The 23,903-nt window shown below is 40.9% G+C and overlaps 3 protein-coding genes and 2 non-coding genes across 8 annotated transcripts in view; 1 reads left to right on the forward strand and 4 right to left on the reverse strand.

Annotated features, from left to right (window-relative positions):
* Nucleotides 1-1,067: 1,067 nt before the first annotated feature.
* Nucleotides 1,068-7,404, reverse strand: LOC117954205 (carbohydrate sulfotransferase 12-like). 2 transcript variants are annotated; one of them, XM_034887808.1, is made up of 6 exons: nt 7,264-7,391; nt 4,241-4,893; nt 3,814-3,956; nt 2,520-2,648; nt 2,166-2,358; nt 1,068-1,387 (listed from the first exon to the last, which is right to left on the reverse strand). In XM_034887808.1, exons 2-6 carry the CDS (start codon nt 4,781-4,783, stop codon nt 1,115-1,117), a joined length of 1,281 nt encoding a protein of 426 aa, XP_034743699.1. In that variant the 5' UTR covers nt 4,784-4,893; nt 7,264-7,391; the 3' UTR covers nt 1,068-1,114. The 2 variants fall into 2 exon arrangements, with proteins under 2 accessions (XP_034743699.1, XP_034743707.1); XM_034887816.1 differs by lacking the exon at nt 1,068-1,387 and adding an exon at nt 2,081-2,108 and having other exon boundaries at nt 2,141-2,358; nt 7,264-7,404.
* Nucleotides 7,405-11,600: 4,196 nt separating this feature from the next.
* eif3ba (eukaryotic translation initiation factor 3, subunit Ba) lies at nt 11,601-19,389 on the reverse strand. Its single transcript, XM_034887736.1, has 19 exons — nt 19,125-19,389; nt 17,595-17,787; nt 17,388-17,507; nt 17,238-17,295; nt 16,785-16,913; nt 16,529-16,686; nt 15,856-15,987; nt 15,665-15,731; nt 15,525-15,571; nt 15,214-15,424; nt 15,045-15,117; nt 14,827-14,949; nt 14,630-14,708; nt 14,277-14,415; nt 13,896-14,021; nt 13,530-13,607; nt 13,067-13,175; nt 12,850-12,962; nt 11,601-12,178 (listed from the first exon to the last, which is right to left on the reverse strand). The coding sequence occupies exons 1-18, from the start codon at nt 19,222-19,224 to the stop codon at nt 12,862-12,864; spliced, it is 2,043 nt and encodes a 680-aa protein (XP_034743627.1). The 5' UTR covers nt 19,225-19,389; the 3' UTR covers nt 11,601-12,178; nt 12,850-12,861.
* LOC117937794 lies at nt 13,719-13,806 on the reverse strand. Its single transcript, XR_004655246.1, has one exon. It is a non-coding gene; the product is annotated as a small nucleolar RNA SNORD60 (small nucleolar RNA).
* On the reverse strand, nt 14,478-14,559 carry LOC117937810. The gene has a single exon (XR_004655258.1). It is a non-coding gene; the product is annotated as a small nucleolar RNA SNORD60 (small nucleolar RNA).
* A 37-nt stretch (nt 19,390-19,426) lies between the features above and the next one.
* brat1 (BRCA1-associated ATM activator 1) overlaps nt 19,427-23,903 on the forward strand; it is a 7,610-nt gene continuing 3,133 nt past the window's right edge. Inside the window, exons 1-8 of one of the 3 annotated variants that reach the window (XM_034887630.1) lie at nt 19,427-19,917; nt 20,855-21,003; nt 21,078-21,225; nt 21,376-21,832; nt 22,858-22,983; nt 23,089-23,180; nt 23,270-23,370; nt 23,485-23,671. In XM_034887630.1, the coding sequence (XP_034743521.1) occupies nt 19,791-19,917; nt 20,855-21,003; nt 21,078-21,225; nt 21,376-21,832; nt 22,858-22,983; nt 23,089-23,180; nt 23,270-23,370; nt 23,485-23,671 (1,387 nt within the window). In that variant the 5' untranslated portion in view covers nt 19,427-19,790. Of the gene's footprint in view, nt 19,918-20,854; nt 21,004-21,077; nt 21,226-21,375; nt 21,833-22,857; nt 22,984-23,088; nt 23,181-23,266; nt 23,371-23,484; nt 23,672-23,903 lie in introns of all 3 variants that reach the window. The other 2 variants (XM_034887612.1, XM_034887623.1) reach the window with 2 other exon arrangements.

A 23,903-nucleotide genomic window follows, 5' to 3' on the forward strand; every position in this document is an offset into this window, starting at 1 on the left:
GACATTACAAATTTGACTTTAAGCATTCTAGTTTTAAATGTTGTACTTTTTACTCCACTACATTTGTCAACAGCTTTAGTCACTTTTCAGATTACAATTTTTCACACCCTTCCTGTCCATTGAAAATCATGTATCTCCAAATATGTTAAATTTGACATTCTCCTACCTCTTAAAATAAACCAGAGGTTCTCAATTGTTTTTCAGCCAATGACCCCTCACAATATAAAAAAATTACTGGAAACCCCCTCATGTATGTAGGAAGAATATGTTGAAGCCTATTTTTTACACATTATATCTTTGTTATGTAACAACATAAAGAAATGTATGAAACTTATTTGCAGATTCTAAGAGTTTTGTTACATCAGAAAGTAATCTATGATGCATTTTTGATTTAAAATTAAGAGATTATTTCTTGGACATCTTTGAAGCCTTTTGTAAAAACAAAAAAAAATGATGTTTTCATATTTTAAATGAATACATCTGAGAACTTGTCACAGACACCCTGGCAGTGACATTGACCACCACAAACATTAGAAAAAGTTTTTTTTGGTAATAAAGAGTTGTCTCCAAGCCTAAATTGAGTTGATAAACTGACCTTCACAAGTAAAATCTGTGGAGTAGCCCATTAAACAAATAACTAACTGGGAAACTTCTATCTGCAGTGGATTACTGTTACATTGTAACATTGCAGGTTTAATTTATGCAAAATATCTGAATTTCTTTTCCACGTACACAGTAAAATAAAAAAAGGAAAGTCAAGCATTTACAAAAAACACTTTATTTCTCTGCAACATATTTCCCTTCAGAGAGAGGTCAGCCAGTCCTTTCCTGATAAATTACCAAAATACTCATCAGAAAATACTATTCAAAGTGCCTTTAAATGGGGAAAACAGACCAATGTGATAACGCAGCTTATAAGCAGTTGTTGTAGAGATACTATGAAATTATGAAACAAAAAATAAAATAATGCCGGCAGGCACTTCTGTCATTTGAGGTATGCACAAAACATGCACAAAACAAACAGACTAGTCTGTAAAGGCATTTGCTGGCTATGCGCAGGTAGTTGAGGTGTGGGCTCTACACACAGTGCAGTACCCATGCTGCTCACTGTGGTCTACTGGTGGAGCGTGCTCTCCGGTTTGGGATAGCCAAACAGCTCAAAGTCTGGTTCATACAGCTTGTACAGTTCTCTCCTCTTTGTTAAGGGAATCTGTGCAAACCAGTCTTGTTCCCAGCTGGCTGCAGTGCGGTTTCGAGCCCCTAAAGGGAAGCGTAACAGATCATCCACCTCCAGAAGCTTCAGCAGGTGCTCGGCGTCTGTATCCAGAGTTTCTAATCGTCCAATGAAGTCATACTTCACCTGACATGGATGACACAGGCGGTACACCTGAAACAAAAAGAAAGCAGGCCTACAGTTGGAAAACTGCATCTGTTTGTGACTTTATGTGTAATAACTGTCTCTGTCCCATAGGTGTTTCTACTGTGTGTGTGTGTGTGTGTGTGTGTGTGTGTGTGTGTGTGTGTGTGTGTGTGTGTGTGTGTGTGTGTGTGTGAGTGTGTGTGTGTGTCCTCAATAATCCCATAAATAGCAGAGTTAGGAAATAAAGAGCAAATTTGAAGTGGAGACATTTAATGCTAAGATTACATTTGTGTGGTAAAATAAATCTGATTTTGATGGATGTTAAATTGATGGATGCAAAAACACAGCACAGAAAAAAAGTTAAAGAACTGCTCACAAGAAAAAAGGAAAGGCAATGGCTCCAACAGTTGACAAAATAAATTAAGAAATAGATCAGTAGAAAGGAAATGTAATTTCTTTTTGTCAAATATTCAAATAGAAACTGGCAGTCATGTTCCAATGTCATCCCTATATCTTTTCTTATTAACACAAAATGATACAGTAACATATTGTATATTAACTGCCCAAATAGTGCAATGTCAACATTAGCACACTAATATAGTACTAGTATAGAGAATTACTAACACACACAAAGTGTGAATGGCAGATAGAATCTTAGGTAATGACAATAAGTGCATATTCCACTGGTATGGTCTTATAGCATGTGACCAACAGAAGGGGATCTAATGATCTCACAAAAACATTCATCATGCATTTTGCCAAACTGTATCAAGTGTAGCCTTACAGAGCCGTGTAAGACAAATACCTGCCGCCAGTGTTCATTGAAGATACTCTCCCTCTCGGTCTCTGGATCCAGCAGGTATGTGATAAACTGCTGAAAGGTCGGTTTGATTCCTGCTGCAAACGCCTCAGCCGCTGTCTCTGGCAAACTGCCTGACACATTACTGTAACGGCGCAGCATGACAGAACCAAACTGCTTGTAGAAGTCCTCGTTGGGCCTTAAAACAAACATAAGTACATAAGCTTTAGCAATTCATGAATGATAGGGCCGCTGTTTGATCAAAAGTGAAGCCCATTTCTCAGCCTCACCCTCAACTCAAACACTGGCACAGTCACACACAGCCACTCTATGTCTAACCACACACAATAAGACACACACCTTCCAAACTTGTTCCTGAAAGCCGAGATAAGGCGAACAAAAGGGTCTCGTACGAACAGAAACTTTGTGTAGTGCTTGAGCTTGAGTGCCATCAGGTGGCGGGACAGAGAACCATAATGGCGCCAAAACCTAGTAAAAGACACAAAAAGCACACAACCCCATGAGAGCAGTTCTTTAGTGTCATCCTTCTTAAGTTGCGATTGTAATGCTTTTGAGTTAGTTAAGTCTCATGCAATATAGAAAACATTTGACCACTAAATTACTTAGAAACAAAGACAGATAAGTCTTTAAGGGAACCAGATGTGCCTTTTACATCAGTGCAGATAAAAAAACTGGTTCAGATGATAATATCCAAACAGAGACAGCTCCTGAGAGGCAGAGAAAGGTCAGTCTGTGCTGCAGCAGCAACTCCCCGCCAGACGTTTCCACTCTCCCCTTCCAAGTGTCAAATCAGCAAATAACTCCTTTAGCACACGGATAGTTGCTCAAACACAGTTTCCGTATAACTGAACGACAAGAGTTAGTGTAGAATTGTCTAAGGAGGAACACAATGTAACTTTTTATTCATTAACGCCTCTTTGAAAGGTATGGAGACAGACTGGCTAAAGAAAGAAATCACACAATCATTTCCAAACCAAGTTTCCTTCCAAGATACCAAGATACCAAGAAACCAAGATATTTTGAATGAGTTTTTAAAGAAATGAAAGTGGGAGCTTTTAGATTCTGTGTGTACCAATTTGGTTTGTGTAGGCTACGTGCTCTCTTGGAAAACTTGTCTTTTTCTTTATCAATTCATTGTTTTGTTCCGCAATACCATTCAAGATGTTGGATGTCCGTGTGTGGTATAGCCAAACATTTTGCTCCAATATACTAAATACAACATAAAGTGCTCTTTTTAATTTTTTTTAACCATAATACATGTCTGGTATAAAGAATACTTTGAGATTTGTCACTTGATGCCTTTTGATTACTAATGGCCAACACCTGTGTATTTAAGTAGCACTCAATCATTTTTTGCTTAAACGCTGATGAACACTGAGAGACGTAACACATCTGTTTTCCCAGTTTGCGGCCCATTAATTACAAAAGATAAATGTGTGTGATTACTTTAAAAAAAAAATGTCTTCATTAATTGATAAATGCCCGGAGCATTAAGGAGAATATCACTATGATGGAACGGTGATAAGTGTTGCAAATAAGAAACTGAATTTCAAAGTAGGCACAATTGATACCATCTATCATCTATTCATCTGTGAGAATGTACATATCTTGTGTGTATAAGTGTGTGTCATACTTAGCAAATGTGAGGTGTAGAGAGGAGTTGTGCACGAGGTCAGGAGGTACGGCCTCTGGGTCGGTGTAAGGTTTTCCTGAGGAGGGCGAGATCAGAGACTGAGACAGAACCACCATCACTCTCTTCCAGTTGGTGCACGCCACCTGAACGGAGAACGAGAGAGGGAAAGAAAAATAAAGACAAGATGTTCAGAAAGACGAGGGACTATAAACGTGTACGTGTGTGTGTGTGTGTGTGTGTCTTGACCAGTTGAAAAAGCTAGAGGGAAAATGAAGAACTGTGATTTTAAGATGTTTGTGTCTTTCTTGTTATTTTTCTTGGACTCACACCCACAGAGTGAACTAACTCACCGCCCACATGCATACCACCACCTACATGTTTACACAAATAACACACACACACACACACACACAGCTGGCAGCTATACCTTAGGAACATAGCAGTAGATAATCTGGTGAACGTCGTCCACTATCAGGTGGTCCAGTTCCCTGTTTGGGATCTGCTCAAATGCCCGAGTCCTCCCGGGGAATTCCACACCGTCCATTCCTGAACACACATCCAAGATCCTCTGCTTCCTCGCCTCCTGTTCTCTATCATCCACAGCAGTATGACTCCTCTCCACCTTCTCATCATCCGCTGTTTCCTCCTTCCTCTGTTCTTGTTTTTCATTCCCCTCCTCCTCTATGTGCTCCTCAGCTAATTCTCCTGTCTCCTCTGGGGCCGGGATTTTACTGGAAGCAGGAGTGGAGGCGGTGGAGGAAGAATTGGTCCGGGCTTTGCTGGTAGACGTAGAGTGTGAGGGCTGAGTTGACATCTGAGGGTGAGAATTAGAGTGAAGTGACTCGTGTTTGGGCTCCTGCAGCGGGTAGAGGGTGAAGCCCCCGACGTCGTCCCAGTACACAATGATCAGCAGGATCATAAACAAAGAGCCAAGGATAAACGCAACTCGGAGACCACGCCATGTTCCCATAGTTATTATTACTCCAGAGCCGAGATTGGTGAAGAGAAGAGGAAGAGGTTATCTCAGCTCCATGGTGGCATCTATTGCGGAAGGACACACTTCCTGCTTGCTAGCTGTAACTGAGAGAAGGAAATGTAGCTCAGACCTCTGTTGCTCTTTTCAAGTCTAAAGGAAGTAAAACTATAGACCAGATTTATTCATAGTAAGTAAAACATTAGGTTGAATCTTCAGTGGCTCTACCTAACAGAACACATTCTGGGTGGAACATAGCCAAGTAAATTTGTGTGCCTACTTTGTACTACTACTACATTTCAGAGAGAAAAACTCCTACGTTAACATTTGGCATTCAAAATGTTTGGTAATCTTATAAAAACAAATGTGTTATTACAGATTAAACTAGCCAGCATAAAAAGTAGCAAAAATGAGTTTGACCTTGACTAACTGCAACACAAATATGTTTCTGATATCTTAAAGTGAGTCTATGTAACGACTGAGAGAATAACTAAATCTTCTTATCTAATTCGATGAACATCACGATGTAACAAACTACAGTAATTACTAATTAACTAAAACTAAGATGACTGCCTTACACATCTTTAGTCAGGGGAATATGATCAAACAACCATCCAGGCATCATTTCATCTTATACTTTGTAACAGGCAGTATGCAAGAGTATGTAACAGCCTAAAGGGACGTTTTTACACGCCAGAAACAAACAAACAGACATAGAAAACAACATATAAGCAGGGTGATAATTAATGCGTTGGCGAGTTAAACACAGTAGCCATAATTTATGTGACAGGTGTTTATTATTACTTAAAATGAAAAAGCTAAATTAATTAGTGAGGGGATAGTGTTTATCAAACCAACACGGTGATCCGACTAGCACACTGAGAAGTGTGAGCCAGTATTCTACATACATGTAGTATTGGAGCTTACTCTCTGTAGAAAAAGCCATAGTCTGGGCAATGATTCACGTCGCTATATAATGTCAAGTATAGACTTTCTGTAGAACTGCACCATGATGATATGATGTTATGATGTTATTATGGTTGTTGTTCTTCACATTAGAAGGAAGCTTTGTTGAAAGATTTTGCTTGTACAGAAAAACGTGGCATGTAAATAACCTAATATGGGTGCCCAGATAGCTCAGTTGCCCATAGAGGTTTACTCCTTCACGCAGCAGGCCCGGGGTTCGACTCCAGCCTGCGGCCCTTTGCTGCATGTCATTCCCCCCCCTCTCTCCCCTTCCCTGTCTTCACTTGCCCTGTCAAATAAAGACCTAACATGCCCAAAAAATTATATTACAAAAAGAAAGAAACTACCTATTAACATTACCTTATGTTTTGTCTTGGCCTGTTTAAAAGATCTCAATACTTCTTCCTGAGAACTGTAAGGCATTCATTAATCCCACTTGTGATTGGACATTCGCCATAGGCTGATCCTTTACAGTCCAAATCATTCATAAAATATTATTCAAAGTATGTATAAATGGTTTTGACCAGTGTGAATTGGCCCAGGGGCCGTGGGAACCTCAGGCTCAGCCCGGGGCGCTCAGCTGTCACAGAGATGTGAACAAACGGAGCTGTGGGGGTGGAAGCAGCTTCGGTCCAAGGCCTGCTGGAGGGTTTAGTGTTACACCCATTAATCTCTGTCCCATAAAAACATCTGCTGTTTGGGGGAAATAGTGGAAAAAATGACAGTCCTAATAAAAGCACAAACAAGAGCCAGACTGGGGGGTTTTGCTATAAGTTCTGCTCTTATTTTGAGATAATTATAGTTTTTTTCTGTGGTGCTTCTTTCCACTATAGGTTTACAATCTAAACTCCACGTTGACTGGAGGGGCCTATTTTGAGAAATCAACATCCACAAACTCTCTCATGTCTTGGCACGCGCTGTACAAGCACACGCGCAAAAGGGGGAAAACATGTTAAAATATTCCTGTGTAAACGTGTAATGTGGTTGTGGAGCTCAGTGACAAGTTTGCAGTGTATGTACGTTTTAACAGCCTGTCTCCTTTGTTTTTACATTGTTTGAAAAAAAAAAGAAAAATCTGCTGTTTTTAAAAAGGGAGGTTCAGACTGTTCCTTTCAGTGAATGTTTTTCTTTTTCGCAGAGGACTAACCATGACCTCTCTCCATTCCTCGCTTGGACAACAACTTTAATACAGTACACAGTTTACAGTATGCCCTTTCACCGGCCGGTGCGGACACTGTCCCTCTCTCATGCAAAAGGACACTTTTCCCCCCCCTCCACATTCAGCAGCCGACAACAGAACGACTGAACTTATTTTTCTCCACAGTCTCCTCTGCTTGTTCTCCCCACGAACCCCGTTCCCATGCTCCAATTGAGGTGCACGAAAGCCGGTTCTGTTCCCTTTATGCCCTATACATCGAGAGCATCACATCAACAATTCGGTTAAACCAGTCTGAACGTGAATCTGTCTAGTAAACTAATACTAGAAATAACCTGTTCATGTGTTATCTTACCCGGCAGAGGAGCTCCATGGTCGGCCAGCCCTTTGTCGTTAGCCCGCTGTACCTCTCTCTGTCTGTCCGTCAGACCGGTGATGAGACTGGGTGGGCACGACTGGACTGTGGCGGGTCTACGCTCCCCACAGAATGAAGCAAAGTCTCGCGATATTTTTGGGAAACTATCCAGCAACTACACTCACACACACACACACACACACACACACACACACACACACACACACACACACACACACACGACTAATGCTACAAAAGTGTCTGTAAGTGGTGATAAAACAGAATATTGATTCAAAATTATGATACAACTCAAAATATGAAGTAAAGTTGTTATGAGAAAGCAGCTTAATTGAAACGTATTAGACATTTTAAATACTTGGTCAGATGATAGTCAACATTATTTATATAGATATTTAATCAAAAGATAGTAGGCTAAGTCAGGATATGAAATACTTCAGTCAGTATTATAAGACAGTAAGCTGTTGTTATAAGAAAGAAGGTCACAATAACCACATACTTAATCATTGAGGATGATATGACAGACTAGATTTAATTTTTTTGAACGCTTTATGTATTTCATTTTCATTTCTTGGCACAAATGGGCTTTCATTTAGCATTGACCTACCTACATTTTTCATTAAATAATTTATTTGTGGATTTTAGCAACCACACACAATTTTTTTCACATCAATAGAGTTTTATATGTTTTGATTCTGTACGTTTCCATTTTATAACATTTTGGCCAACAAAACAATAAATAATCCTCCATATGTGTCGTAAATGAGGTGTACAATATATTTTAAAAACACTTTGAATATCATACAGTCCAACATAACCCCACCATAAAGTACAACTTAAACAAAGTTGAGTGAAAGCACCAAAAACCAAAGTAATAGTAAGTAAGGACACATAGCAGGGCTATTCTACTGACTTGCCTTATGTGGTACAGGTGTTTTTATTTTTCTGGTAACTCAGTGTTCATGCTCTCTTCTTTTCTGAACTTATTTTGACCGCCATACATGTCTGAACATGGTATCAACAATGTGTGAATGAAGAGCTGTCTCTTAATGAGTATTTATAACATCTGTGTGAGCTGATGTGAAAATGACGGTCTGGCCGCAGTCTCCAGTCCCCATCAAAAGGACCAGGTGGCTCAGCAGGAGCAGCAGCAGCATTCTACTGAAAGTTAAGACCACATGGATCCTGTTACTAAAAAAGTCAGAAATTTCAGTGAAGTCATTTCCCTCGGAAGATAGAAAGTCTTGGACAGTGCCACAACAAGAGCATCAGATTGATAGTTTTCTCACCCCGGTGGATCAATATTTGGATGAATCACTGCCAGCTCATTCTGATTGAGCTGTTTAACACACAAGGATGATATACTGCACGTGCCAACTGTGTTTAGGTGTCATTTTGAAATACGTGACTTTTCTACACTTCTCACTTTTTAAAATTTGCTCTTTTCACACCACTACAACTATTTCACTACTCGTTTTTCCATTAAAAAACATGCGATATGCTTAGATAAGATGATGTAGTACTGTACTACTTATCTACCTAGTGGTATACCAAGTATCTCAAATGTGCAGACTACCACATTAAGATGCTTGTACAGTTGTGTTCAAAATAATAGCGGTACAACCTCACTAACTCTTAAATCATGTTTTTTGTTCGAAGTGATATTTCTACATGGTAAATAATTTACTAGTAAGTGTTGTAGAGTCATAGAAAACCCCCAAAAACTCAACAGTCATGACATGCATGCTGCTCATTCTGTGTAATGAATCTATAATTGAAAGGGGCTTGTTCAAAATAATAGCAGTGTTGTGTTCAGTTAGTGAAGTGATTGATTCTGTAAAGAAACAGGTGTCAATTATGGCCCATATTTAATGATATGGCATGTTTTTCATGCCGATTACAGCACATATCACACTGAAATACTCAGCACAATGGGTTGTTCAGACATTGCTCTGAGGAACAGCGGAATTTGATTAATAAGTTGATTGGAGAGAGGAAAACATATAAAGAAGTGCAGTAAATTACAGGCTGCTCAGACAAAATGATTTCCAATGCCTTGAAACGGCATCAAAAGCCTGAATGATGTTGAGAAAACGGCCAACTACCATTTGAATGGATGGAAGCAGAGCCAAAATGACAAAGGCTCAACCAATGATCAGCTCCAGGAAAATCAGAGAAGACTTAAAGTTACCTGTGAGTTCTGTTAGGGTCAGAGGAAGGCTATGTGGAACAAAGCTATCAGTTAGAGGCCCCCGCAAAGTCCCATTGCTGAAAAAAAGACATGTACTGAACAGAGTGAAATTTGCCAAAGGACACATTGACTGGCCAAAGGAGAAATGGCGCAACATTCTGTGGACTGATGAGAGCAAAATTGTTCTTTTTGGGTCTAGGGACCACAGACAGTTTGTCTGACAACCCCCATGCACTGAATTCAAGCCACAGTCACTGTGAAGACACTAAAGCAAGGTGGGGCAAAAATTATGTTATGGGGATGTTTCTCAAAACTGTGCTGTTGGGCCTGTTTATCGCATACCAGGGATCCTGGATCAGTTTCAACACATCATAATACTAGAAGAGGTCATGTTGCCTTATGCTGAACAGGAAATGCCTTTGAAATGGGTCTTTAAACAAGACAATGACCCAAAACACCCCAGTAAGCGAGCAAAGTCTTGGTTCCAGATGACTCTATGCAACACAGATGTGAAGCAATCCAACAAGTAAAGGATATGCAACTAAATATTAGTGCAATGTTTCAAAGTAAAGCAAACCCTTGAGACATTTTCAGTTTATACAGTAAATGTTTGAATTTGTAAGAAAAAATACAAATGCTATTTTGTACAGCGGAATATTCCTTTTTCTTCACTTTCTATAAAGGTATAACACAAACTTGATAGATTTTGGTAATGTTTTGATTTTGCATTGAATGTGCAGCGTTCCCAATGAGTTGCTATTATGGACTTGTAAGTTATTCTAAGGATTTTGAGCATTAAACACACTATTATTCTGAACACATCTGTATATGCATTTGTCACTGACAATATTACAACATTAATGTGGCTCTAGAAAGGGAAGTGTGGGATGTTTTCCCCTGCTGAGGCTGCTCCCACCGCGACCCGATACCAGATGAGCAAACAAAGATGGATGGATGGACTTATATAACTATTTTAATTGTAATAAGCCTTTATGCACAAGTTTTAACTTATGATGAATTTAATCTTGCTGAAAATACTTCTTACTTTTACATAAGTGAAACATCTGATTACTTCTTCCACCACTGGTGAAACCAAAAAACTGACTTATATCCTCTCTAAATCCAAATAAAAGACAAAAATTGGAGTTATGGCTCAGATGGGAACAATGAAAGTACATTTGAGGACATATCTTTTTCCTACCCTTCAGCTCACTGGTGTCCACCTTGTCAAACATCGCAGTGAACATCTGTTCATGCATCAGATCGTTAGGTAAATGAGGTAAAAGATCTTTGCAGCCTATAGAGTCAATATATAGAGTGCAACAACACTGATCCCACATTTCCATTAGGGATTAACTAATGAACCTACATGGTATTGGCACAACTAACCGTTCCCTGTATGCTGCAGAAATGGTTTGTCTTGATAACAGTGATGCAATAAAATATAAAAACCCTTTGTTACTGTTAGGGTGGATATAGGTCAAGCAAACCTGCTAGAAAACTTCTCAACAAAAGTCTTCAGAGCAGTTCATTTACGCCACACAAATTATACTGTAATCTACTTTCCAAAAGCACATTGAAGGAGTGCGAGTCATGGTAGCGATGGCTTGTTAAATGTACGAGGAAGACTTTCACCTTAATGACAGGACAGCTAACCAGAAGAATAAAGAGAACCCAATGATCTTGGGTGCAAAAAAACCTTCAGCACCACAAAATACATAGTAGATATGAAGCAGAGAAGTGACCTACACTTACAAATATTTGTAACTATGGCGAAAGATAGAAATATAAAACTCATCCGAGCAGAAAGAGATTTTACCTTAAGGACATTTTAGTTACAATTTAAGGCTTCATTTAAACACATACCCATCATTTACCTGGAGCTGCGGGTGACACCTTAAAATTGCTTGATTTGTACAAACAATTGTCCAAAGCCAAAAGATATATCATTTAAAGTGATTCAATATAAAAAAGCAGCAAGTTGTGACATTTCAGTGGCTGGAACCAGAGAATGTAAAGCTTCATAATTATCAAAAAGGTTGGCCCATGTCACTCAGGTTGATCTGAACAGGACTATACAACATATTACTTCCTTAAAATAAAGAACCAAACCCAAGACACAGTCAGGTAGTATTGTGTTTGAATGTTTATTTAAAGTTATTCCCACTGCGGACCCCCTCCCTGTGTGAAAGCCTAGTCTGAAAGGAGGAGGATACAGGCCACTATAGCGCCACATCAGCACATTTATAAAGAGGGCTACTTGTATAGTCACAACGCCTTCACCCCCCACTGGTATGGCACTCTGTGCTGCCCTGTGATAACACACTAGCATGGTGAGGCTAGTTCATTAAAAAAAACTGGAAAAAAGAAGGTCCGGTAAGAGACAAGGGGTTGAGATTAGAGAGTGAGTGACTGCAATTAATGAATAGAAAAAAAACAGGCAGTACTAAATAAGTTCCACAGAGAAAAAAAAAAAGAAAAAAAGGGGCGGATGATGGTGAGAGACAAAGAGAAAATATCAAATTCAAAGTATCCTCTCTTGTCCCCCGATGTGGTTGTTGATCCGCAAGGCGTGCTTTGATGATGTCACTAAAGTTGAATGATGGGGCTCGTGATCGGGAACCCCAAAATTCACTGCGTTGTCGTTGACCTTCTCCAATCAGTGACGCAGTTCCTCTCTCCTTCTTCCACACAAAAACAGATGGACTGAGAGAGAGAGAGAGAGAGAGAGCGCAAGTTGAATAAATCCATGTTTCTATTTCAGTCTAACAGTGGTTGTCAATGTTAACGGCTACAATCACTATACAAGGCAGAAAGAGGAATGTGACTAATTTCCCCCCATGTTGTTGAATAGCGGTTTCTTTTTTTGTCAAATTCAGCAGCTGTACAAAGACTGAACAAGTTGGTACAGAACGGTTATATGATGCAGCCATTTTCCATTGAATAAAAAGACACATTTACTGAAAGACATTAAGATTTGCAGCAGCAGTTTCATTTCTTTGAGCAACATCTTAAAATACAATCACCTCCATTGTATTAGGAGAGTTGGAGATTTTTCATCTCAAAAACGTGAGCACATAAAACTGAAGTAAAAAAAATTAAGATTGATTTGGGGGCATTTTTTAGGCCTTTTTCAATAAGATAGCTGAGAAGTCTTGAAAGCGGGGAGAGAGGGGGGGGGAACCACGGTTTCTGCGTCAAGGACTGAGCCTCTGTACATGGGGCGCCCCGATATGACCTTTAGACAGGACCTAACATGCAGTAAAGACGAGACCAACCACTGGCCCCGAGCTATACAATGACACAATTTCAAAATGAAGATTTTCCAATAAATCTTAATTGTGTGATGGACATATCCAACTGTGTTGGAGTGTTACCTGCGTGGGGGACTACAGATCTCCAAGGGGAATGATTTCTTCGTTGATAAAAAACTCAATGGTCTCCTCCTCCCAGTCGTCCACATTGCTATCCAGTTCATCAGTGTCCACTCCTGGAAGACAAAATAAACAAACGTCATTGATTTTTATTTTAAATTAAAGAAGACAGGTAGGGGAGGTAAAGGTTAAGGGGCACAGATCACGAGAAAGCTCCCACCTCCTCTGAGCTCGAGGCGGATACTCTTCTGTTCCTGATAGGTCTGCTGCGCTGTCTCCCTGTAGCGACGGTAGTCCTCCATCATGGACCTGCGCTTGTCCACCAGCTCCTACTCACAAACCCAGACACACACAACATTTAGTTTCATCAAACAGAATAATGTTTGTGATTTGTAAACATGCAGCTTGTTCACTCCTCTGATGTGTTAAGGGGCCTCTGTAAATCATTTGTTAGTCTTTAGTATGGAAAAAATGGATCTTGAGATCCTTTAAATCTCAAGAGACAAAATACATTGAGTCACAACATAAATTAAGCTTAAACACACAATAATCATACTGTATGTAAACACTGTATTAACTGGTTAATGAGGAAGCTGAAAATACCACGAGGGCCAAAATAGTATAGCATCATTCCCAACAAACTAATAAGTAAAAAAGGTAAAATAGAAATGAACAGGTCAAACCTTAGAAGCCTTGGACTGGCTCAGACGATCCTTCTGCTCAAAGATCTTTGAGTATTTCTTAAGATCCTTCTTGATCAACTGCAAGAGGAAGAGGGGTATATTAAACGCAAAGAAAAGTTCCACAACAACAAAACATAGGACAAATACAATGTGGAGTATGTGTGGCACTCGTACACAGGACGTAGTTGTGAGCCTCAGATCAGAGTCTGAATCAGGAGCCACAGAGCAGCTCTCATACGAGGTGTCAGAAAAGTAATTTAACTTGTCATCACTGGCTCCACACACACTGCGTTTGTGTACACACACACACACACACACGCACGCACACGCACACACGCACGCACGCACGCACGCGTTAAACGGTACCTTGATCTGGTCTTGGCTGAGCAGGGTAGGAGGTCTGGGTCTCCAGAGCAGCTGACAGAAGCGGTCCTTGTTGTTCTTCTGAAGCAGACGGCCCTGGAAAGTCCACAGCCAGTAGGCGTTGTCCACCTAGACTCATGCATAAAAACAGTGGAGGAATAGGATGTGAGTGCCAGTTCAGTATGAATTTACACCCACCTACAGTAAATTGGTCTGAACAATTAATTGCATTTGCAATAATATCGTCATTTGTTAAAACGCGATTTCTTAATTGCAAAGGCTGCGATTTAGTCTGTTATTCATCCTATACAATGATTTATTGCTTGTCTTTGTTGAGTAATACGGAAGACAAAGAGCTTAAAAAAACTTCGGCGCAACAGGCACCTTGTGACTCCACCAGGAGACGGAGGTGACGACATAGCGGCCAGTCGGGTCCCACTCTACGTCAGAGGCCATGTAGTGTTCTGCTATGTTCATCATGGTGCAGTCTGACGTGTCTACAAAGGCGAGAGCTCCATTCATACTGCACACACAGAGGAAAAGATACGATTACACACACAAATTGACATTCAAATATAATACTGTGAGACTCGGGTCAGAGTTAGAATCAGGAGCTTAGCTCTCATAAGAAGTGTCAGAAAAGTTATTTAGTTTGTCATCAGTGGCTTCTTGAGTCACACACACACACACACACACACACACACACACACACACACACACACACACACACAACTGACCTTCTGAGACCGGCCAGCACCAAGAACTGTCCCTGGGGGCTCCAGAAGATGCTGTTGGCCTGCTGCTTGTCAAACATCTCTGTAGAAAAAAAAAAAGGACTAATTGTCACATTCAGTGGAGGTCCTACACTGTGCAACATTAGACTGTGCAACACCGTGACAATAGGACAGCTGGCATGATTGCAGGATTTACTCACTTATGAGCTCGATCTTGCCGTTGTTTTTGACATGATAGAAAGAGACGTTGATTCTGGGAGACTCTCCGTGGAGAACAGCAAACTTGCTGCCGTTGGGTTCCCATGCAAATGCTATGATGCCTTCTGGATAGACAGAAACACAGCAAACAAAAAATCAGGGGGGGGGGGCTTCTATGGGAAACAACATGCACTACTTTGTGTGTTTATAATGTTATTACCCTTCATCTCCACCACATCAACAGGAACCTGCTTCTCTCTCATGCGGAAGATTTCAAAGTTGGTGACCACGCCCTGAAATGGATTGAAACATTAATTGAGCAAATGGTATGTATATTTTTTTTTACCAGTGACGTCTTGGCTGTTTCCAGTTTCTCTCCCCCTGTGTACCTGTGTTCCTTTAGGAGTCCTGTCCACTTTCACACACAGGTAATCCCCATTTCTCTGCCAGTGCAGTTTGCAGTCGACAACATTGAAGAGGTTGCGGACACGGATCTCCTGACGGGAAGGCAACTGCATCAGAGTCACTCTTGCTGGGATATCTTTGTCCTCAGGGACCCAGAACGCTATGATGTTGTCACCAGGAGACCATGAGAAGTCCCTGTAGACACACAGAATATTGTCAATATCTCCAGAAAGAAAGCAGTCACAATTTACAACTGGAAAAAACTAATCATAAAAGCATCGTCAAGGACTCTTACTTGATTCCAGTAATCTTGAGACTCTTCTTGTCAAGCAAGCCCATAGACTGAAAGCAGCAGAAACACGGCTTTAATATCACTTGCACACTGAGTAACACATGAATGAATATAACTATAGGTTTTTTGTTATGGGTACTTACTGGAGTCTCATAGATGCTCAGCGTATCTGTGGTCATCCTGGCAAAGAACTTCCCATCGTGGCTCCATCTGAGAACCAATATGCTCCATTATCATTTATATTTTAGTGACTGCAGGAGCAACAAATATGAAAGCACCACTGAAGTAAATGGGATTTTTTACAATGAGAAAGAAACAAGCACAAAGTACTGACTTGAATATGGGCCAGTGTGCAGAGCTCTCGCAATGGAAACCTCGCTTCTTCTGTCCGGTTAGAATGTCCCAGATGATGATGGCCTGTGGGTCCTCCTTGGTGTCCATCAGCGGACTGAAAGTCACCACATACCTGGAAGGCACCAAAGCCACACAAGGAGCTTCAGATGATGCCGAAACAAAGCAGTTCATCTAACATTGATAATTATTTAAGATAATCAGATTGATAGTTTTGCCAGGACCTTCATTATTTGGATATCTTATCAACATTTGGGTAGATAATAGCATCAGACTATGTATCAACCGATGCCCAACGATAATGAGGGTGCAAAAAACTTTGCTGTGACATCCCTAGTTTATTGTAATCTTTATATTCCATTTTTCTAAATAAAGAATTGTTCACACTTATGCAGCCAGATTTAAAATCTGTACAAGTCTCATTTCTCTAAAGAGCAAAACATTCAGACCTATGTGAATCTAGCTAAAAATCTACATTCTTTTCAGTGTGAATCATATTTATCTAATTGTTTGTTTTTAAAAAGGTGGTGCCAACTAAACAGCAGATAGGTTAGGGGGGGGGGGGGGACTTTGAGGGACACACACACAGAGTTCATTGGGTAGCGACTAATGCTACGAAAGTGTCTATAAGTGGTGATAAACAGAATATTGATTACCTCTCACATGGTGAGAAGTCGATGAGGGACACTCCCTGATGGCTGAACCTCTGAATCTGTTTGAACTTCTCGCCGCCCCACAATGCAATGCCACGTTGGTGGAAGGTGGCCAGGTAGGTGCCTTTTGGAGACCAGCGGACGTACGTCTCTGTCCAGCGCTGCATCAAGACACAGAAACGTTATTAGTCTGCAAGCCAACCACTACTGTTGAATTACATTTGATACCTTGTAATTCAAAGTGTGATCAACTACTTACTGCTCTCTCTTCAGATGTGATTGGCTCCTTAGCATCATTTGCAAAAATGGCGGTCCTCTCTCCGGCTTCGTAGATCACACTGTACTGGTCACGACAGTCTGCGTCCTCAATCCAATGGCGCATATTTCCCTAAATGTAAATGTGCTGTATTTATATAGCGCTTTTCCAGTCTTAACAACTGCTCAAAGCGCTTTTACATCTACAGGAAACATTCACACACTGTGGCCGGGGCTGCCGTACAAGGTGCCACCTGCTCAGATAGATCAGATAAACATTCACACGCATTCTCACTCCGATGCGCAGACAGACATATTAATTATATAATATTAAGTGGACAACTTTAAAGTATTTCATAGAGGTAAAACCAAGGGTTTAGCTAAATTTGAAAATGAAAAAAAGGACATGTAATAAACTACTTATGATTACAAATGAAGTGTTAATAATAATACTCACAAAATCTTTGAATGGCTGCTTCTCTGGAGTTTCCCACTCATCACTGATGTTCATGTACCTGGGGAAATAAGCGAACAGAATTAATCTACTTGTTTTACATATATCCGCCGTCACATTTGCTGCAGTCCTTACCAAACACTTAACACTTACTTGTCAAAGTCAGTGAAGAGGTTGACCCTAAATGTATGCTGTTTGTCGAGTTTGTATCCATCTGCGTTCTTTACCGCCTCGAGGGCCTGGGTAGGACCACCATACTCCAAGAAGATGTACCTGTGTAAGATATGGGTCTGTGTTACATCTTATATTCAACATTTCTGCATTATAATGTCATAACATAGTAGACAGCGATACACATACCCTTTGGTCAAGCCATCAGCATCAGGATAGAACTCGTTGGTGATCTTGCCAAACTTGGAGAAAATCTTGTGTATGACATTCTTGAGTTTCTCCAAACGCTCTGGGCCGACCTGAGGGACGTTGTCAACCACCACCACCGAGTCTATACCGTCAGCCTCCTGAGGCTTCTCTCTCAGGATGTCTTCCAAGAACTCTGAAGAGAGGGAGGGGTGGGAAGATCAGGGTGTGAAGTCACTTATCTGATCTGTCTGTGGTTAGCCTGGGCTTCCAAATACATTTGCATAACCCAATGTTTCTCAATTGCCACACAACCACTGGATTCATGTTTAGTTTTTTTTTTTTAAATCATTGAAATGGTCATTAGCTATTATTTAGTAAATATTTGGCCTATACTGGACATTAACAGAGTAAAAGACAGACAGGAAAAAGGAGGGTACATACAACAAAGGTTCTTGGATGAAATTCAACTAGTGATGTTGCAGAAACAGAATGCGCATTTACCAACATACCACCCACCAGTCAAATTTTACATTGTTCTACAAACCCAGTTGGCAGGTAAAATACAGCACAGTGTGGAAAGTTATTTTAAGCTTGAATTATATAATTCAGAAGTGTGCTACAATCAGTTGTCAGTTTATTAGGTCCATCTATCTTAAATTAATACAATATCAGGTTTCAAAGAGGTGTTAATCCAACGCATTGGTTATTGTGGAGGCTGTAGTTTGTGGTGTTGTTGAATTCTATTGGTTTACACTAATGACGGTTTCTATGGTTTAGTCTAACTTTTTTTTTTTATTATTTAACCAGGGATGGATAAAAATGTATATATGAAAAAAAATGCAATTCAACAGCACCACGAACCTCCGAAATGACCGTACCGTTGAACCAACACCAGTGTGAACGAAAATTGAACATTGAACACTTCATACGGGATGTCTGGTAGGACTGTTGTGTTAAACTTGATAGATTTTGATCTAGGGTCCTAATAAACTGGCAACTGAGTGTATAAGTGTCACATTGCTGATGTGTCATTTTTTCAGATCATTTGCAGACCTGAGGGATACGATGGAGTTAGGGTTAATGTTACACTGATGTGAAAGACAGCTTCTATTGCCAGCTGCTTCATGCAAACCACCGACTGCAGGTTTGCAGCAACGGTCTTGGTTTCAATCACCTATTCCGACAGCTAACATAACGATAAAATGTGCTTTGTCCCGTCTCAATTTTCCAAATGACAGCGACAAGGCCACGGTGGGGGTGAGGCTACAACAGTAACGTTAGCTAGCTAGTGATATTAACGTTAAACGGGGTTGGTCGTTCAGAATACTTTTAATCAAAACGGCGATGTATCCGTTTAATTCCTGAAAATTCTACCTCACAGTTTAGATATTACGGACGAGAAGGTAAAATGACAACTTAGCTTAGTAGCATATGTAGCTAGTACCATTAACAGGGCTGTACGCTAGTTAGCTAGCTAGCTAACTGTTAGCAACAGGCCAGAAAGCCGGCATTTTTCCTGCTGCCTCTCACCCTCATCTTCGATGTCATCCTCAAAATCCTCCGGGTCGCTGAAGGAAGGTTCCTCCTCGTCATACTCGGGGTCGTCCACCATATCCACCGTATCTTGCATTTATCAGGTACTACGAGACGTTTTTCTCGCCACTACAGAGCAGAATCCCCAAAACTAAGAGGCTGACGGTCCTCGACCGGTGCGGCACCATGTGCGATTATGTGAAAATGGACGATGTGACGGAAACGCAACACCGGAACTGGTTCGGAGAGAAGGAAGCGCTGCGCTAAGAAGTTAGAGTTGTAAAACATAGGGACGGTTCTATTTGGGGCCTCCACGTGAAATGTAACCTGCTTACACGTTTATAGATCAGTAAACCGTGCAAGTGTCCCAGTTATGACTCTCACATTTTACATTGAAAGAAATAAGAGGGACGCCACAAACCGGTAGCTACACCCGAAACAATTTCCCGCGAGATGGACGTTGAGTTAAACTAGAAGGAATTTTGTTATTTCTTTGCTAACGTTAGCTGTCACATTTCATTTACTAGCTACATAGCTTCCAGCTCTATTTCCAGATACGTGAGTTGGAGTTAACCATATATGCTTCAATGTAACTATTCAGCTGTAAACTCTCAGTTTATATCCGTTTATCCTAAATGCTCATAACATACACGCGTTAGTACCATGGACAGAGAGTGTGTTTTGCTGCTGCCGAGTGTGTGTGAGGTGCTGGCGGACTCAGGGAGGTCTGTGCCCGATGACACCAGCCTGGAGAAACTGTTGGACTGGTTTACAGGGCTCACCGAGGCTGGTTAGTACTAAACTGGGCGGGATAGTTTGGTTATGTTTTGTCAAAAAAAAGTCAAAAAAGTGTCACAGCCAAGCTCTTAGACTGGGACAAAAATAGAAGACATACGGTTAACCTATGCTGAATAATAAACTAATGCATTTACCACAACATAATCCAAACAAATAGATGGGATAAATCTGTAGTCAGCATTGTTTGGAGTAGACGAATGAAAACTGCTGAGTAGAAGTTGTGCTGTAACAACAAAGAAAAAGAAACAAAAGCCACACATCACTAGTGTGAGTATGTGGCATGGGGCTCACCTGTGGAGCTAGAACAGTGACAGTATTCACTGGTGTTGCAAATAAAATGTATCATTGAAACAACAAATATTGGCACTGAAAAAGGCTGAACTGATATATACAACACAAACGTCAAAAAGTAATAATCTCACAATCCTATTTTATTATTTCACTTTGACATTTGTTTGCATGATGATCATTTTTCTCAATGTCTGTGTCTTTTCAGTTACAGTTTTTCCCCCCGCTTTTTTTTTATAATGTCACTGGTTTTCAGTTTCAACTTTCTTTCACTGTTTTGGCGTAGGAAGGAAGTACACATCTGGATGTGCCATTGTACCAATGGGCGATTCATTTCTGTCAGTCGACTAATTGATTGAACAACAACAAATTGTAATTTAAGCTTAAACACTATAATTCTGATACCCTTTTTAATTTTGCTTGATACAAAGTTTAAATGGTGGATATTCCAAAAGAAAAGTATTTGTCAAAGTGAATCTGTCGTGTGAAGTCTGGCAAAGGCAAAATGATGCATACCAAATGTAGTATAGAGTGAGGCGAACAGGAGGATCTGCCTTGAGGGTTATTCCAGCTGTGGATGGATAGATGGCTGTTAGATCTGTACCACTATCTCAGGTGCACCTTTTTTTCTCTTGATGAAGGAGGATCTCTGCTGGAGGCTTGCCCATGTCTGCTCAAATTCATATCCACTGTGGTTCCCAACAAAGCTTCAGACCCCGGTGTCCTCTCCTTCACTCTCAGACTCACGGGCTTAATGGCCGCCTCTGAGGACGGCTTCAAAATGCTTCAGGTAGCGTTAGTGACACCTTGTACTTTTACTAAATTGTTACAAACAATTTCTAACTTTGAAGATGTCCTCTGCAGGAACAATCTGTTTTGAACCAGGTCTTCAACCTTCAGCACTGGCAAGAAGCAGGACTCTGGGACGATCCCTGTTTACGGATTGGCTGGATCCTGGGCTTAAGGAGCATGCTGCAACATCCAAAGGCTCTCAGTTTCTTTGTACAATCAGGTGAAACCTAATGTAGGATATGAGACCATCTTTTCCAATATGATGTCTATCATAAAAGATAATTTGATGAGATGGAGACAGGCAGTATTTAGGAATAAAGATGTTATTTTACCACTTCCTAGCTGAAATCTGTTTCCCCCCACTCTCCAGATTTCATTGCTTCGCTCCTACAACTCCAGACAGACAAGAGTCTATTTGTTGCCTCAGCCGCCAATCAAATGCTCGCCCACATCCTGCTCTTTTTTCAGAAAGTCTCGTCTGCAGGATCTAACGGCGTCAATAACAAAGAAGAAGATGAGAGGAGGATACATCACTCTGTTACAGACTTAGAATCCCCAGCCGTCCCCATGGAAACTTGCGAAGAGTACGGGGCTGTTGTTAAGGGGATCTCAGAGTACCTCAAGGAGTCTCTGATTCCCAAAGAAAACACAAAGCTCCATCAGAGTCTGCAGATACTCAAACTTCTGGCCCTGCTCCTGGCCCAGGCCGGGCCTCCTCTCCGGGACAAGCTGCTGGAGACCGTCACAGACTCTCTGGAAGAACTAGTGGCAGCAGGCTGCAGTCAGCTCACGCTGCCGCTGATGGATGTCATTCTGGCTGCAAACAGGTACACCGGCTCTCTCATATGAACACAAACACAGTGTAACACCCATTTATAGGGGTTTACTCCTCGACGCAGCGGCCCGGGTTTGACTCCGACCTGCTGCCCTTTGCTGCATGGCATCCCCCCTCTCTCTCTCCCCTTTCACATCTTCAGCTGTCATATCCATAAATGCCTAAAAAGAAAATCTTAAAAAAAGTAAATGCACCAATAAATACAATGACATTAAATACTAAAAATGTAAATAATACACAAGTTAACATTATTGTCACAGATCAGACAGAAGGCATCTTCCTTGCCGAAGGAGCTTGGATTTAACAATGACTTTATCAATGCAATGGTGTTAATTTCAACATTGCAATTTATTTTTACAAGGCTCCATCCTCTTGTATAGAATCTAAATGTGCCAGAAGGTTGTGAGCACTCCTATGAAAGCCCAGTCTTAATGTGAAATGATGTTTTCAGCAGTTTATCATAAATCTACAGAGTCCTTTAACAGGTGACCCTTTTCTCTAACCTAACGTACCTTATAAGGCACCCATATTATGCTCATTTTCAGGTTCATAATTGTATTTTGTGGTTGTGCCAAAATAGGTTTACATGGTTTAATTTCGAAAAAAACACCATAGTTTAGTTGTATTGCACATTGCTGCAGTTCCTCTTTTCACCCTCTGTGTTTGGGTCTCTGTTTTCGCTACAAAGTGAGACATCTCACTCCTATACTATCTTTGTTGGGAGTTGCACAGGTCCAGTAGCTAGGTAAGATCACATCAGCTAGATAACTCTTTCTCCAACTTTGGTCAGTCCAAGGCAGGATTAGCTGGGAGACTTAAGATAGATAAGTTAACGTAGATAAGTTATAACACAATTTTTGTGTATTCACAGTCAACACAGTATAAAGAAATGTACGAGAGAAGCTGCCTTGACTGCTGGACCGAATGTAAAAAGAAAGAGAGAAAAAATGACACTGCATAGCATAGATATAAATCAAACATATAATGAGTGGTTTCTTAAACAACGTTCTTCTTCAGCAGCTGTGGCCCTGATGGACGTGTCCCAGACCAACGCGTCACCCGTCTTCTATCGTCCATGTTGACCATTAGCCGACCCGCTGACCTCATTCATGCTGCAGCTGCTTTGCTTTGCAGAGGTCACCAGTAAGCATCTGATCCCAGCAGCACTTCACACTCTTACCATCACCACTTACCAGTAACCAGGATGTTATTTACCCATGGGTGCTGTTTTCTTCTTCTTCTGTGCAGTGATACTGTCCACACAGCCCGGGCTGTGAGAATACTACTGCTCCCCCTCGACATTATAACTGGTCTGACTCTACTGGGCACAAACACCACTGGTAAAACACAAGACATACAGAGTTCAGCAAAAAGAATGAACACATTTTGGTATTTTTTATAACTTAATATGTTTTTTCCTCTGCAGCAGACGAACATCAGGTTTCAGTGTTCGAGCAGCTGAAGAGTAAAACCTCCTGCATCTCTATGATCTGTGTCTGTCTGACAAACACACCACAGATCACACTCACGGTGAGGCGGTAAAGACAACAGAACAGAGGAGAGAAGACTGTATTCTTTATGACAAGCAGACTAACATCTCTGCGTCTCTCTCTCTCTCTCTCTCTCTCTCTCTTTACCTCCCAGCCTTCTGAAGTCCTCCCCTGTCTTCCAGTTTTAATTGTCACTGCGGTTGTGTCATTGTTAAGGATCTGCAGTGGCATCTCTTCCTCCTCATCCGCTGGTTGCAGCGAGGTTTGGAGGAATGTTATCGGCAGTGGCAAAGTTCAGAAATGTGCCCTAGATGCTCTAACGGCTCTCAACAGCAGCCCAGGTAACACTGTGTGTGTGTTTATGTGGGATGATCCATATAGAAACAACGTTCTCTTTCCTTTCCTAACCACTTTTACTTTAGCCTGATGGAAACTTTATTGGAAAGAGACAAAAATCAGCTTTTTATTGATCTAAATCCTCACTGAGTAAATACTGGAAACATACACTCACCGGCCACTTTATTAGGTACCCCATGCTAGTAACGGGTTGGACCCCCTTTTGCCTTCAGAACT

Source organism: Etheostoma cragini, chromosome 2, assembly GCF_013103735.1.
Source record: "Etheostoma cragini isolate CJK2018 chromosome 2, CSU_Ecrag_1.0, whole genome shotgun sequence".
Lineage (NCBI taxonomy): Eukaryota > Metazoa > Chordata > Actinopteri > Perciformes > Percidae > Etheostoma > Etheostoma cragini.

Excerpts from the sequence above, each read along its gene's own strand:
- LOC117954205 (XM_034887808.1), bottom strand. The coding sequence starts at position 4,783 with ATGGGAACATGGCGTGGTCTCCGAGTTGCGTTTATCCTTGGCTCTTTG. Across the intron at positions 3,957-4,240 it reads TCTACTGCTATGTTCCTAAG|GTGGCGTGCACCAACTGGAA; the intron begins GTATAGCTGCCA and ends TTCTCCGTTCAG. Across the intron at positions 2,359-2,519 it reads TTCAGGAACAAGTTTGGAAG|GCCCAACGAGGACTTCTACA; the intron begins GTGTGTGTCTTA and ends GTTTGTTTTAAG.
- eif3ba (XM_034887736.1), bottom strand. The coding sequence starts at position 19,224 with ATGCAAGATACGGTGGATATGGTGGACGACCCCGAGTATGACGAGGAG. Across the intron at positions 17,508-17,594 it reads GCTGATGGCTTGACCAAAGG|GTACATCTTCTTGGAGTATG; the intron begins GTATGTGTATCG and ends TATCTTACACAG. Across the intron at positions 16,914-17,237 it reads AGCAGCCATTCAAAGATTTT|GGAAATATGCGCCATTGGAT; the intron begins GTGAGTATTATT and ends ATTTACATTTAG.